Source organism: Pelophylax lessonae (genome assembly GCF_965119305.1).
Source record: "Pelophylax lessonae genome assembly, chromosome: 6".
In the NCBI taxonomy this organism is placed as follows: Eukaryota; Metazoa; Chordata; class Amphibia; order Anura; family Ranidae; genus Pelophylax; species Pelophylax lessonae.
The window spans coordinates 106970817-106983879 of NC_138773.1; the positions used below are offsets into that span (position 1 = coordinate 106970817).

Below are 13063 nucleotides of genomic sequence, written 5' to 3' on the forward strand. Positions count from 1 at the left end.
CATACAATTGTTTTGTCCACTTCCTAAGACCATGCCTTCCCAGGTTTTGTCCAGGTGCTGCAGGAACAAATATGCTGCATAAGTACATTAAATGGGTATAAAAAGGTATTTTGAAGGCTTAATATCTAGTAGTATTTACTTTCTGAACGGAATGACCCGATCCAGGATCCAATGTGGTTTGACTGGCAGAATCCACATTGATTGAGATCGTCTATCAATTTAGGGAATATGTAAAAATTATTGTAGTAAGTAATAATTGTTGTTATCTTAAGTATAACATGGGTGAAGAAATTTCTCAAATTTTGTTGAGGGGGTGCAAGGAGATCCCCTCCGTGTTTAACTTACGTTTGAGAAGGAGTTGTCATAAATAGAGGCAGCATATACGCTCCGGGTCCATCTCCTCCCTCGGTGTGGGAGAGACTGAGGCACCCGGAGTGTTCCCCGGCCTTTTAAAGGCAGCCGCGCATGCGCAATGATGCGCTGCGTGATGCCAAACAGGTGGAATCCGTAGCATGGTACGAGGTGCACCCGCGTACTGTCAGGGCGCATCCCTTGTAGCCGTGCGGATGTGCCTGCGAGGCCGCCGACACAGATTAGAAGCTGAAGTCCCTGTGCGGGATACAGGAGGGTGAAAACACCGACCATTCAGGTTCAAGAGCCCCGATCGGGGCTTTCTGTGCCGGGAGCCACTGGAATCTCTTATGGGGAGGCAAAAGGAAGTGGATGCAGATTATTACATCAGTATAAGAGGAACATGTATCAAAGGGGAGATACACTGTGCAACAGTGTAAACCCTAAAGAAATCAATAAAATATAGTACCAAGATAATAATTTAGAGCATTTTGGATTAAGGTTGCAGCAATATAATAAAAGGAAGAAAAATTCCTGTGGGGAGATGTGGGATGGGTCAGGGTGGGAGACACAAAGTCGAATAACATTGGTCCAGACATGAGGTCAAAGGTCATCGAAAAGGTAAAGGGGGGCCAAAGTCATTTGCGGATATTGGTACAAAAAATTAGAATAGTCTTTACAGACCATTGAGTAGAAGATGAAAATGGGGAGAGAGGGGAGAAAAGAAACGGAAATAATGAAAAATTCGGTTGCAGGATCCGTGCAATCCGATAGGGTTGGTCCATGTGTATGATACCAGGGTGATCTGAAAGTAGTCGAATTCCGAATTGATTGTACCAATTTGGTAATCCGATTGGATTTGTTTCTTGGAGAAAAATTTCAAAGGTGTTCGTGCAATCCGATTGGATTAGTTGATGCAATCCATTGGATGGAGATGAGGATGGGAAAAGGAGAAGGAAACCAGAAATAATGAAGGAAAAAGCAACAGGAAATCAATCAAATCAAAAAATCGGTTGCAGGGTTTATGCAATCTATGCAAAGGTTGGCCATAGACAATTTGTTCAGCCCAAAAAACTATCAGATTCCTTCATCTACACAAACAAGGTTGATGGAGGAGTCAAACCTGCCTGGAACATTTTATTATCACAGCGACTCCCACTTCTGTCAGGCCTTTGTGCTAGGTGGCAAGGGCCTCCCGGGCTAATATCGGTTTCCCCTGTAAGTGTTCCTTCTGACACTGCTTGTGACAAAATTAAATACCTATAGCAGAGAGTGGGCGTATACCCCCTGGGACTGGACACCTAGGCGTGGTAAAGTTTTTGTCTGCCTAGTGTCCTACTCCTGTAGGGGGCAGTATAACCCATATAGTCATGAAGTTGAGGAGCTGTGTCCATTAATGAACATCAGAAAAATGGATTTTACGGTAAGTCAAAAATCCCATTTTATGATACATTAGAGCTGGAAGAGAAGGAAGAAAAAGGATCTATCTATCCATGACAAACTATATGCGGGGTTACATACAAAAGAGCCTAGATCTTTCCCTTTACATTCAGCATTAAAGGACACAATCTTCGGGGAATGGAAAGAACCAGAGAAGAGGGTTTTTCTCCCTAAAAGCCTCAAAAGGAGGTTTTCCTATAAAGAGGAAGACTCATCACTGTGGGAAGTGTCCACAATTGGATGCAGCTTTGTCCAGGGTTGCAAAGCATTTAGACCTGTCATTTTAAGACACAGGTTCCCTTAAGGATGCCATAGACAGGAAGGCGAAGGCTACATAAGGAAGGCATGGGACGCAGGGGCAGCAAACTTCCAACTGACCATTGCTTCTACCTGCGTTGCCAGGATCCTTGATCTCTAGTTGAAGCAATTTAAAAGTTTTGCTGGAAAATTATACTCTTAAAGAAGAGCTTCTGGATTCCCTCCCGGCACTTGACAAAGCGGTCACCTGACACTTCGGCTGAAGTTTTCAGGTTTTCGGCTAGATGTACTGCTCTGATCAACCACGCAAGAAGGGCTATTTGGTTGAAAACTTGGGCAGGGGATTCCTCTTTCAAGGAAAAATGATGTTCCCTGCCATTCAAAGGAAAGTTAGTCTTTGGTGAAGATCTAGATCAGCTTTTGTCAACCTTTTTTTTCAGTTAAAGCACCCTTTAAAATTATGGACAATCTCAAGGCACCCTTTAAAATTTTGGACAGTCTTGAGGCACCCTTTTCCAAAATGTAAAAAACGATTCTAATAGTTTTACATAATGCAGCAACACCGACACAGGTAGGACACCCAAAGTTAGAGGTTATTTATTCTTCCAAAACAAATACTTTTATTCTTCCAAAGCAAATACACTTTTAAACGCTGGTACTGACTATTAATCCAGTGTTTCTCTTCTCCCTCAATCACTCAGCTAATGTGACCCCCAACACTGATGGAAACGGGCAGGAGAGGGTCAAACAAGGATTCTGTGCAGGCAGCCGTCACCCTCCTTATTAACAGATGATGTCATTGGTTGTTAGGGCACTGGCGGCTATAAGGTTGTAATGGTGCACAATAAAATTCTTTGGCTTTGTGTAACTAAAGGCAGACTTGTTCCACTCACTAACTTGTATACAGTTTTTGGGCAATTTTTAGGCTTTTTGCCAAGGCACCCCTGAAGGTACCTCAAGGCACCCCAGGGTGCCTGGGCACCCTGGTTGAAAAAGGCTGATCTAGATTCAGTGTTGGAACGTTCATCAGACAGGAAGCAAAGTTTTCCAGTTCCCAAAAAACAGCAATACAATAAAGGATTTTGTCCCTTCAAGAAAATGGGACCTAAAGAAGGTAGCAAGCAAGAGCAAAAGAAGCCATAGCAATATAGAAAACCAGGGGGAAAAGGTGGATTTTTGTTTAATCCCTCGCAGCCTAAAGAAAAAGGGCATTGACTCCCCTTGCCGGGTAGGAGGGAGACTGGTGGCCTTCCTATCCCAATGGCAGGCCACATTAAACAGGGCATACATCTTAGATCTAATCACCAGAGGTTATCAGATAGAATTCAATCATATCCCCCCCCAGAACATTTTTTAGTAACCAGACTTCTGAAGAATGCGGACTTGGCAGCTGCCATGACAAATCTGCTCCAAGAAATGATGGACCAAGGAGTCATATCCTCCCTTATCTCAAGGGGAAAGCAGAGGGGGTTTTTACTCCCACATCTTTCTAAAGAAGAAACAGTCAGGAAAATTCAGACTGATCCTCAGCCTGAAAATGTTCAACAGAACAGTCAAATACAAAAAACTTAAGCTGGAAACCATCTTTACGACAAAAGAACTACTGACGCAGGGGTCATTCATAGCCACAATAGACCCGAAGGATGCTTTTTTACACATTCCCATCAGTAAAAGGTCCACATCAGACAATCTATTTCCAATTCAATGCTCTACCTTTCGGGCTAGCATCTGCTCCAAGAATCTTCACAAAACTGTTAGCAGAAGCATTACAGACCTTAAAGGACAGAAGGGATCTTGATAATACCGTATTTAGACGACCTGCTCTTGTTCGCAAAAACTGCTATGGAATTGGAAAGGTCTTTGAACATAACACAGTCACCTTCAGAGTCTGGGTTGGATTTTAAACACAGAAAAGTCGCATTTTCTCCCTGCTCAGAAAGTTATTTTTCTGGGTTATATGGTGGATTACCTTAAAGGCAAAAATCTTCTTACTAGAAGAAAAGAGGGAACCCCACAACATCCATCAGAAAGATAATGAGATTAAGACTGATGACCGCCGATATTCCGGCAGTGACTTGGGCCCAGACTCACATGAGAGCTCTTCCGAGGTTAATGTTAATCAGTATAGGACGGTCACCAACAATCCCTAAACAATCTTGTGACACTGCCGAGTCCAGTGAAGGAATCCTTACAGTGGTGGCTGCTAGAAAGGAATTTATCTCTGGGACGTTGTTGGACACAGGTGGATCCATTAAGAATCACAACAGACGCAAGTGCGTGGGGTTTGGGAGCCTACACGGGCCACCAGGCAGCGCAAGGGAAATGTAATCAGTCTTGGGCCAAGAAGTCTTCCAACGTGAGAGAGGGTGATCTTTTGCGCACTTTTGCATCCACCATAAGTGAAAAACATGTATTAATCCTTTTGGACATTATCTCCACGGTTTCCTATATTACCAACAAGGAGGCACATGTTCAGCAATCCTCGGAACTAGCCAGGATAATATTTTGCTAGGAAGAAGAGAATGTCCTTTCCCTTGCAGCAGTACACATCAAAGGGAAATTAAACTCGCTAGCAGAGAACAGATTTTACATACATGAACAGATCTCATGGAATCTGAACCAAGAAGTGTTCATGCTGATCACTCAAAACTGGGGTTATCCGAAGATGGACCTTTTCGCTTCCTCAAAAAATGCAAAAGTAAGGAAATTTTTCGCGATACACAGGGGTTCAAGCAGTTTAGGGTTGGATGCATTCGCCCAACCCCTGGTCAGGGAAGCTCTTGTATGCATTGCCTCCCTTCAGGCTCGTTCTGAAAGTCTTACAGACGTTTCAAACTACAGAAGCAAAAGTCACCGTAATAGCCCTGTTTTGGCCGACGAGAACCTGGTTTCCTGCTTTCCAGAACCTCTCGATCTCAAATGCTTGGAAGCTTTCAGTAAGGGAGGACTTGCTGGTTCAATGAAAAATTGTGCCACCCACATGTGGGCCGTCTTTCTCTGACAATTTGGCTACTGAGAAGGAGCTGCTAAAAAGCAAAGGTCTGTCAGAGAAAGTGAACTGCACCATATTGCAAAGTAGGAAAAAGTCCACAGATTTTATTTTCTCCAAAATTTGGAAAATGTATGGCTGGAGGAAGGAAAAAGGCAGGATTTTTTTTGGGTGTAGTAAAGCAGCCGTACTGGATTTTTTACAGGATGGAACAGATTTAGGTCTTGCACCCAACACCCTAAAAGTGCAAGTGGTGGCATTATCCAGTTTCCTAGACCTAAGATTAGCGGATCATACTCAAAGAGGTTATTAAGTCTGTTTCAAGGAAAAGACCTCTTCAGCAGAAGAGGTGAGACCTTGTGACCTATTGGCAGTACTGCAGAGTTTTATGAAAGAACCGTTTGAGCGCTTTAAAACTCCTAACTTAGAAAGCCATACTCCTAGTGGCCCTGGTGTCTGCCAGGAGAGTGCGTGAATTGCAAGCTTTATCAATAGCAGAACCTTACTGTTTCATTTTTCCAGATAAGGTCGCTCTGTCCCGGGGTTCCTCTCTAGGATATCTACTGATTTCCATAGCTCACAAGACATCGGAATTCCATCTTTCTGCGGACAAGCAACCTATTTAAAAGAAGAGAATTTTCACAATTTATACGTCGGGAGATGCCTGTTATGCTACATTGAAAGAACCAAAGAATGGAGAAAGGTACCCAATCTGTTTGTGCTGTATTCAGGTCCCAGGAAAGGACTAGGCGACTCAAAAAACACTATCTAGAGATGGATGCAATCTGCTATTGAGGAAGCCTATTCCATAGCAGGACTGCTAGCTCCACCTAAGCTTAGAGCATATTCCACTAGAGCCTTAGCCTCCTCTTGGGCAGAGAAAGCACCCTCATCCAGATCTGCAAAGCAGCCACCTTGTCATGTTTCCAGACTTTCGTATAGGCACTACTGTCTGGACCTTCTGTCATCAATTGATTAGACTTTTGGGAGAAAAGTGCTGCAGGCAGTAGTACCTCCCTAACAGGTATTGATTTCTATGATGTTGCTCTCATAAGGCCGTCCTGGAAGATGATTTGGGAAAACTAAGTTATTACCTGTTAACTTGATTTCCAGGAATCTTCCAGGAACGTTACTGTTCCCATCCTATGATCTTGTAAAGGTTAATAGAGGGTGTACATGTTAGGCCTTCGGTTATTTGTTATTACTGAGGGACCATGCGCAGTGCCTGTCTTTTTATACTAATGTGGATTTGTGTTTCCTGTGCTAGGTGGGAGGAGCCACTCCCTCATAAGTTCGTCCTGGAAGATTCCTGGAAATCAAGTTAACCGGTAATTTCATTTTCAACTTGTCAGTTCAGCAGAAGTCTATCTAATGATCGATATCTATTGAACAGGGACTGAAATGCATTAAAAGATATTCCTATCTTTTAATGCATTTCAGTCCCTGTTCAACAGATATCGATCATTACATAGACTTCTGCTGAACTGCCAAGTTGAAAACGAAGTTATTACCTGTTAACTTGATTACCAGCCCCTTTTTCTCCTGTGGAGAGGGAACTTTTTACCCAGTGGATGGATATGGATTGTAAACAACTAAAGTTTTTGAAGTGAACACGTGGCCAGGCGTTGGGCATTTTAAATATTTTTATATTCTTAACTAACCGTAAATTGGCTTCTAAACTATCCTTCATTGACCTTGGTGGATGCAGGCACCCTGGAGCCATTCCTCCTCAAAGCTCACAGCAAAAGCACTAAAGTCATTCTCTTAGCAGATCAGTTTTGCAGTGGGCTGTTAATTTGAACACTGTTTCTGAATGACATTTCCTCAGTGTAGTTTCAAAGGGACAATAATACTTTCTGTGAAGACAAAATAACTTTTTTAAGGTATACTTTTAGTTCAAATATATTTTTATTTTATTATCTGTATTCTACAGGGATTCGATATACTGTCTGTGGCCAATCTTTCACAGCATGTCCTAGTAGGCAGGTATAAGCCTGTTTGTTTCTGCTCCATATGGTCAGCATGACATTGGGGGGGGGGGGGGGGGGGCAGGGCTCCATACAGTTTTACAGAGTTTCTCACACTGGAAATTGCAAGAGTTTAAACTAAAAAGTTTATATTTTTCTCAACTCTTTATTGTAAAACATTCTTCTGTTTTTCTAGTTGACCAGAATTGTTTGTTTAAATGATGCTGTTTCCTATTCTTTTTAAATGTCTTTAATTTGTATTGTGATTTTAGGCAAAGCTATCCCCACATTAAAAGCTATTCGAGGTTCTTCCAACCAAAAGTCTCAGGAGTAAGTATTGCTGCACTTTTTTTCTCTTTTTATCTCTTGCTTCTTTCATCATGGCTTATTCCCATTTTTATAGTTTATATATTCCTCTATTAGGTTAAATGGCGTGTCCCTTCATGCCCATTTTCAGTAGTTTATTTCTTTGATTAGCTGATCTACCTGTCTTTCTATCAAGTGCTAAAACTGGAAATTCAGCCAAAATTATTTTTCTAGCTTTTGACAGAGTGGAGAACAGTTAGAACATCTGCCAGATTGAAGTAAAATTCTGAAATAAGGCAAATGAATCTTACAGACCCACTCTCCCACCCCCACCCCCCCCCCCCCCCATGCTGGCTAATCTGTGTAAGCAAGGTGTACACTGTATACTTGCATATTTTCAGTCCGGTAACATAATCCCGTGTCAGCCAGCGGTGGCTGCAAGGGAGAAGAGAGAGCGCTTGGCAACAGCTAGTAAAGCCTAGACTGGTGACATCACTCATAGGTTCCTATGCCCATACATTGTTGGCCCTCCCTCCTCTCCCCTGCAACTGAAGCAGGAGAGCTGGATCACATGACTGGTTTAGGATTGTGTATATGGAGGTTTTATGTTTTTGTTTTCTTTCTATTAGTTAAACTACATAGACTTGTGTTTTTTTTTTTTTTCAACCTGGCTAACTATATAAATATGTAACCTGAAAGAATTCAGCTCTGAGCACTTCCAGGTTCACAGCTGTCTAAATCCTGCTTGAAAAGCTGGGTAAAAAGCAGATCAAGCAAAGTCTGTGCTTGATTGGCTGAAGCAGAGGGCAGTGGAGACTTTAGAGGTCTAATAGGCCCCTTATGCCCCCATAAAGACTACCTGTGACTTGTTCAGTTCTATCACATATATGGGCTTATTAGCTTCCTTATGATAGGATAAGTTTATCCTAGGAAAGGATAAGTTTTTACCTTTTACAAAATAAATAAATGCACATCTTTTTGCAAGTAAAACAAATGTGCATTTAATATTTTTTTGTTGGTAACCTTGAAAGCATTGCACCCACAATCAGCAGGTTGTGGGTGCTATGCAGGGCTCTTGCAGACCCTGTGTGTAATCTGTTTGGCCATACATCATATGGCTAAGCAGTTACACACTAGCAGGAAGCATTAATGAACTACAACAGCGCTGTGATAGTTCATTGAGAACTACAAGCCGAAAATCCTTCAAAACTGGATTCCTCCTCATCATCTGTATGTCCAAACAGAGCTTCAGCTATAGCTGGTGTGAGGTTATCGGCATAGACATTGTCATCATCACTGAGTTCGCAGTCATCACCATCACTGCTGTCCTCATACAAAGCGCTGTCTTCATTGCCATCCATAGCTTGTGTTTTAGCTTGGTTGCTGATTGAGCGAAGGTTTTTGTACTTTTAAAGTTATTGTTGATACCATATTGTTTTTGTTGACCCTCTTTTCCACTTATAGAGCTAATTTACTGTTTTTCTTTGAAATAAAGATTCAAAAACATTTAACCTACTGATGCCTCAATTAATGTAATTTTATTGGTATCTATTTTTATTTTCAAAATTTACCAGTAGCTGCTGCATTTCCCATCCTAGGCTTATAATCGAGTCAATCATTTTTTCCATTTTTTGTGGTAAAATTAGGGGCCTCTGCTTATATTCGGGTTGGCTTATACTCTAGTATATACGGTATCCTTTTTTTCCCACAAATAGAGCTTTCTTTAGGTGGTATTTGATAGGGCTGCACGATATTGGAAAAAAAGTACATTGCGATATTTTTTTTTCAACTATATATATATTGCGATATTGAGAGAGACGTCAATCCAGGCTAAAGTCAACAATTACCAGCTGGGACAACCAGGGTTAATGTTACTGTAGGGGTGCTGGGATGGAAATCATGGACATGGAGTATTGCAATGCAGGCAGCAGCACAGCCTTCTTCTTATAATTGCAGTCAGATACAGCCAGGGCTGGCCAGGGTTAATAATGGTATATATTTATCAGGCAGCACTATTGACACTCAGTGTACTGTGGATGACAATCTGGATTAGGCACAGTCACTCTCAGTCGGGAATCACAGTGGTGGTAGGAGAGGAGCCGGTAGAAGAACACAGCCTTAAGGCCCGTACACACGTAGCGATTGTCGGCCGTAAATATTCGGCCGCCGAACGATCAGCCGATTGTCGGCTTGTTAGTATGATGCTTCCGACAGCGACTTTTCGGCCGAACAGAATCGGGTGTGCAGGCTATAAAATTTTTGTTGGCTGTCATCAGAACAGCCGATTGTTCGCAAGTCAGTACAGAATTCGGCCGACATACAGCAGATTAGCAAGACTGGGCATGCTCTGAGAAAAAAAAAGACACGGAAAGTTAACCATCACATGACATCACTTCTGCAGTCGGCTGTTGTTGGCCGACAAAATTCGTGTGCAGTCTTTAGCACTTTTCAGCCGACAGGACAGCACCGGACAAAAGATGGCCGACATTCGGTACGTGTGTACCGGGCTTTAGCCTGACTCGACAATCATCCGTCCAGACTCCAGCCCACACGTTCAGTGGAGTCTGCCGCCCTGCAGCTAGTTCTGTTGACCGGCGGCACAGCGAACCAATCACGCCATAAGTATCGGCACAGAGCGAACCAATCAGGTGTGCAGGCACGCGTGATTGGCTAGCTGTGCAGCTACTCACGGCGCGCTGCTCACCGCTGGCGCTGAACTGTGAGTCCGAGTCCCGACCGACTTCTCCCTGCCACTGGCGCTGAACTGTGAGAACTGTGAGCCCTCCCCCCGCCGTCTTCTACCTGCCTAATTAATATCGCACCCTCGGCGATGCGAATATCGCCCACCCCTGCTGCACGATAGTCGATAGCACATCGACTATCGTTCAGCCCTAGTATTTGATCACCTCTGTGGTTTTTATTTTTTTTACACTATAAACAAAAAAACCGACCATTTTGAAAAAAATATATATTTTTTTTACTTTTCTGCTATAAAACAACTAAAAAAAAAAAATTTAAAATCGAATTTCTAATTCAATTTAGGCTAATATGTATTCTGCTACATAAACGGTATTACCAAAAGTATTGGGATGCCTGCCTTTACACGCACATGAACTTTAGTGGCATCCCAGTCTTAGCCCATAGGGTTCAATATTCAGTTGGCCAACCCTTTGCAGCTAGAACAGCTTCAACTCTTCTGGGGAAGGCTGTCCACAAGGTTTAGGAGTGTGTCTATGGGAATGTTTGACCATTCTTCCAGAAGCGCATTTGCGAGGTCAGGCACTGATGTTGGAAAGAAGACCTGGCTCTCAGTCTGCACTAATTCTTAAGTGTTCCATCGGGTTGAGGTTTAGGACTCTGTGCAGGCCAGTCAAGTTCCTCTAAGGGACCATGACCAACCTAAGGGAACTAAGGGACCATGACCAACCTCTGAAACGCAACCCCACACCATAATCCCCCCTCGACCAAATAGTTTAAACCAGTGCCCAAAGGAAGGTCCATAAAGGCATGGATTAGAGAGTTTGGGGTAGAAGAACTTGACTGGCCTGCACAGACTCCTGACTGCAATCAGAACACCTTTGGGATGAATTAGAGCGCAGACTGCGAGCCAGACCTTCTCCGCCAACATTAGTGCCTGACCTCACAAATGCGCTTCTGGAAGAATGGTCAAACATTCCCATAGACACACTCCTAAACCTTGTGGACAGCCTTCCCAGAAGAGTTGAAGCTGTTATCGCTGCAAAGGGTGGGCCAACTCAATATTGAACAATACAGACTAAGACAGGGATGCCATTCAAGTTCATGTGCGTGTAAAGGCAGGTGTCCCCATACTGTTGGTAATATAGTGTATTTTTGGTAAAAAAAAAATCCCAATAAGTGTATATTGATCGATTTGCGCAAAAGTGATAGCGTCTACAAACTATGGGATATTTTTATTTCTTTTTTACTAGTAATGGCGGTGATCAGCGACTGATAGCGGAACTGTGATATTCGGACAAACAAATGGGACACTGACACTTTTTGATGACCAGTGACACTAATACAGTGATCAGTGCTAAAAAAAAAGCACTGTCACTGTACTAATGACACTGGCTGGGAACGGGTTAACATCGGGCGATCGAAGATTTAACTGTGTGCCTAGCCTGTGCTTTTTCACTGTGTGGGAGGGTGCTTTTACTATGAATAAATATTGATCATGTTCCTGCTTTGCAGGAAAACGGGATCAATACCTTCCCTACTGACAGAACTGCAATCTGCCTTGTGTACATAGGCAGATCACCGTTTTGCCTGTGTACTGTACAATCGGCTGGTGCTGGCTGACAAAGTCTGCGGTAACACACAGCAGGAGCCGGTCGCCAGCGGCGCGTGTGCACGCCCTAGACCTGGAAGTGTCAGATCACATACTAGGCATGTGATCTGGCACAGAGTGGCCGCCCTACCGAAGTATATCTGCAGTGGGTGGTCAGGAAGTGGTTAAAAACTCTCTCGGCAGTCCAAATTTAAAGTGATATCCAACATTTTATACATGATGCAGGTCTGTGGTAGAGAGCCCTTTTTTCCTTTTTTGATGTTTTATATTATCTTGTTGGAGTTTTTGCCATTTTTTTTTTTTTTTTTTTTTTTGCAGACACTTTAAAGATACCCAGTGCACAGAGAACAGCAGTGGCTCCATTGTGTTTGCAGACTCGGGAGAGGGGAATCCCGCTGCCACCTTTGCCTCACAGAGTATTAGCATGATGTCTCTAAATAAAAAGACGTGCTCTCCTGAAAGCAAGATGCAAAACCTTACTGTGTCTGATGTTTACTACTGTGGGAACAAAGACTCTAATGCCAATGTCCGCCCAGTGTCCAGTGTATATAAAAAGCTTGACACATCTCAGGATCTATGCAGGAGAGACCGGTGTCCATTCAGCTCCGAGGATGATGTAGACGATGGAAGCGACTCATCTTGCGATGAAGAAGACTGTGTTCAAAAGGAATTATGCTTACATCGATACTTTGAAGTATGTAAAGTCTTCTTTCGTATTTACATACCCTGTTAATCTACATACTAGAGGTTTACAATTTCAATAGTAAGAGTTTTTAACTGCTGTCACTGCTGCAGGAAGTAATGTGAGATTTATTCTCAAACAGTAAAAAGCCGAAAAAAGTTCTGACCAATTAAAACCTGGAAAAAGACGTGGCTGTAGTTTTGATTTCAGAATGGAGCTTCCACCTTTCCAAAGCGTTTTGAAAAAAGTAATATTAGAGAAATATTCTATATTGGAGCATTTAAAAAGCCTTCTGCTTGATGCTGTATCTAAACTCAAAAACAAAAATGTAATATATTGCAACCTACAATATCTTGTATGTGGTGGCATTATTAGTTCTTTATTTTCTGTATTTATGTTGGGGGGGGGGGGGGTATGGTGGTATACAGCCTAGAGCTGTTGGGGTAGTCAATATGGCGGATATAATGTAGAAACAAGTTGTATACAGACTGGATAGTATGTCCTGCTCAGTGGAGTGTATGGTGCGTTCACTGACAAAAGGCCCTTGAAAAGTTTTTTTTTTTAAACCATAAATTGTGTTCTGTGAGATGTAGTTACTGCTCATTAGAGCTGTATATATACAGTACCCATGCCATTTTGTTCTTCTAGATACAGTATCACTTGATGTTACATATACAAATGAAACTATGTGAAAAGTCTTTGTGGGATTGGATTGAAGAGAGGAATGAATGTTACAGGAAAGGAGGAGATTCTTCAAGTAA

General features: G+C 42.6%; 1 protein-coding gene across 1 annotated transcript in view; it reads left to right on the forward strand.

Moving 5' to 3' along the window:
* The window catches only part of EIF2AK1 (eukaryotic translation initiation factor 2 alpha kinase 1), a 112550-nt gene that overhangs the window by 50240 nt on the left and 49247 nt on the right, over positions 1–13063 (forward strand). The window contains exons 8-10 of the mRNA XM_082261884.1: positions 7278–7335; positions 11939–12314; positions 12951–13059. Of these exons, the coding sequence (XP_082118010.1) occupies positions 7278–7335; positions 11939–12314; positions 12951–13059 (543 nt within the window). The remainder of the gene's footprint in view (positions 1–7277; positions 7336–11938; positions 12315–12950; positions 13060–13063) is intronic.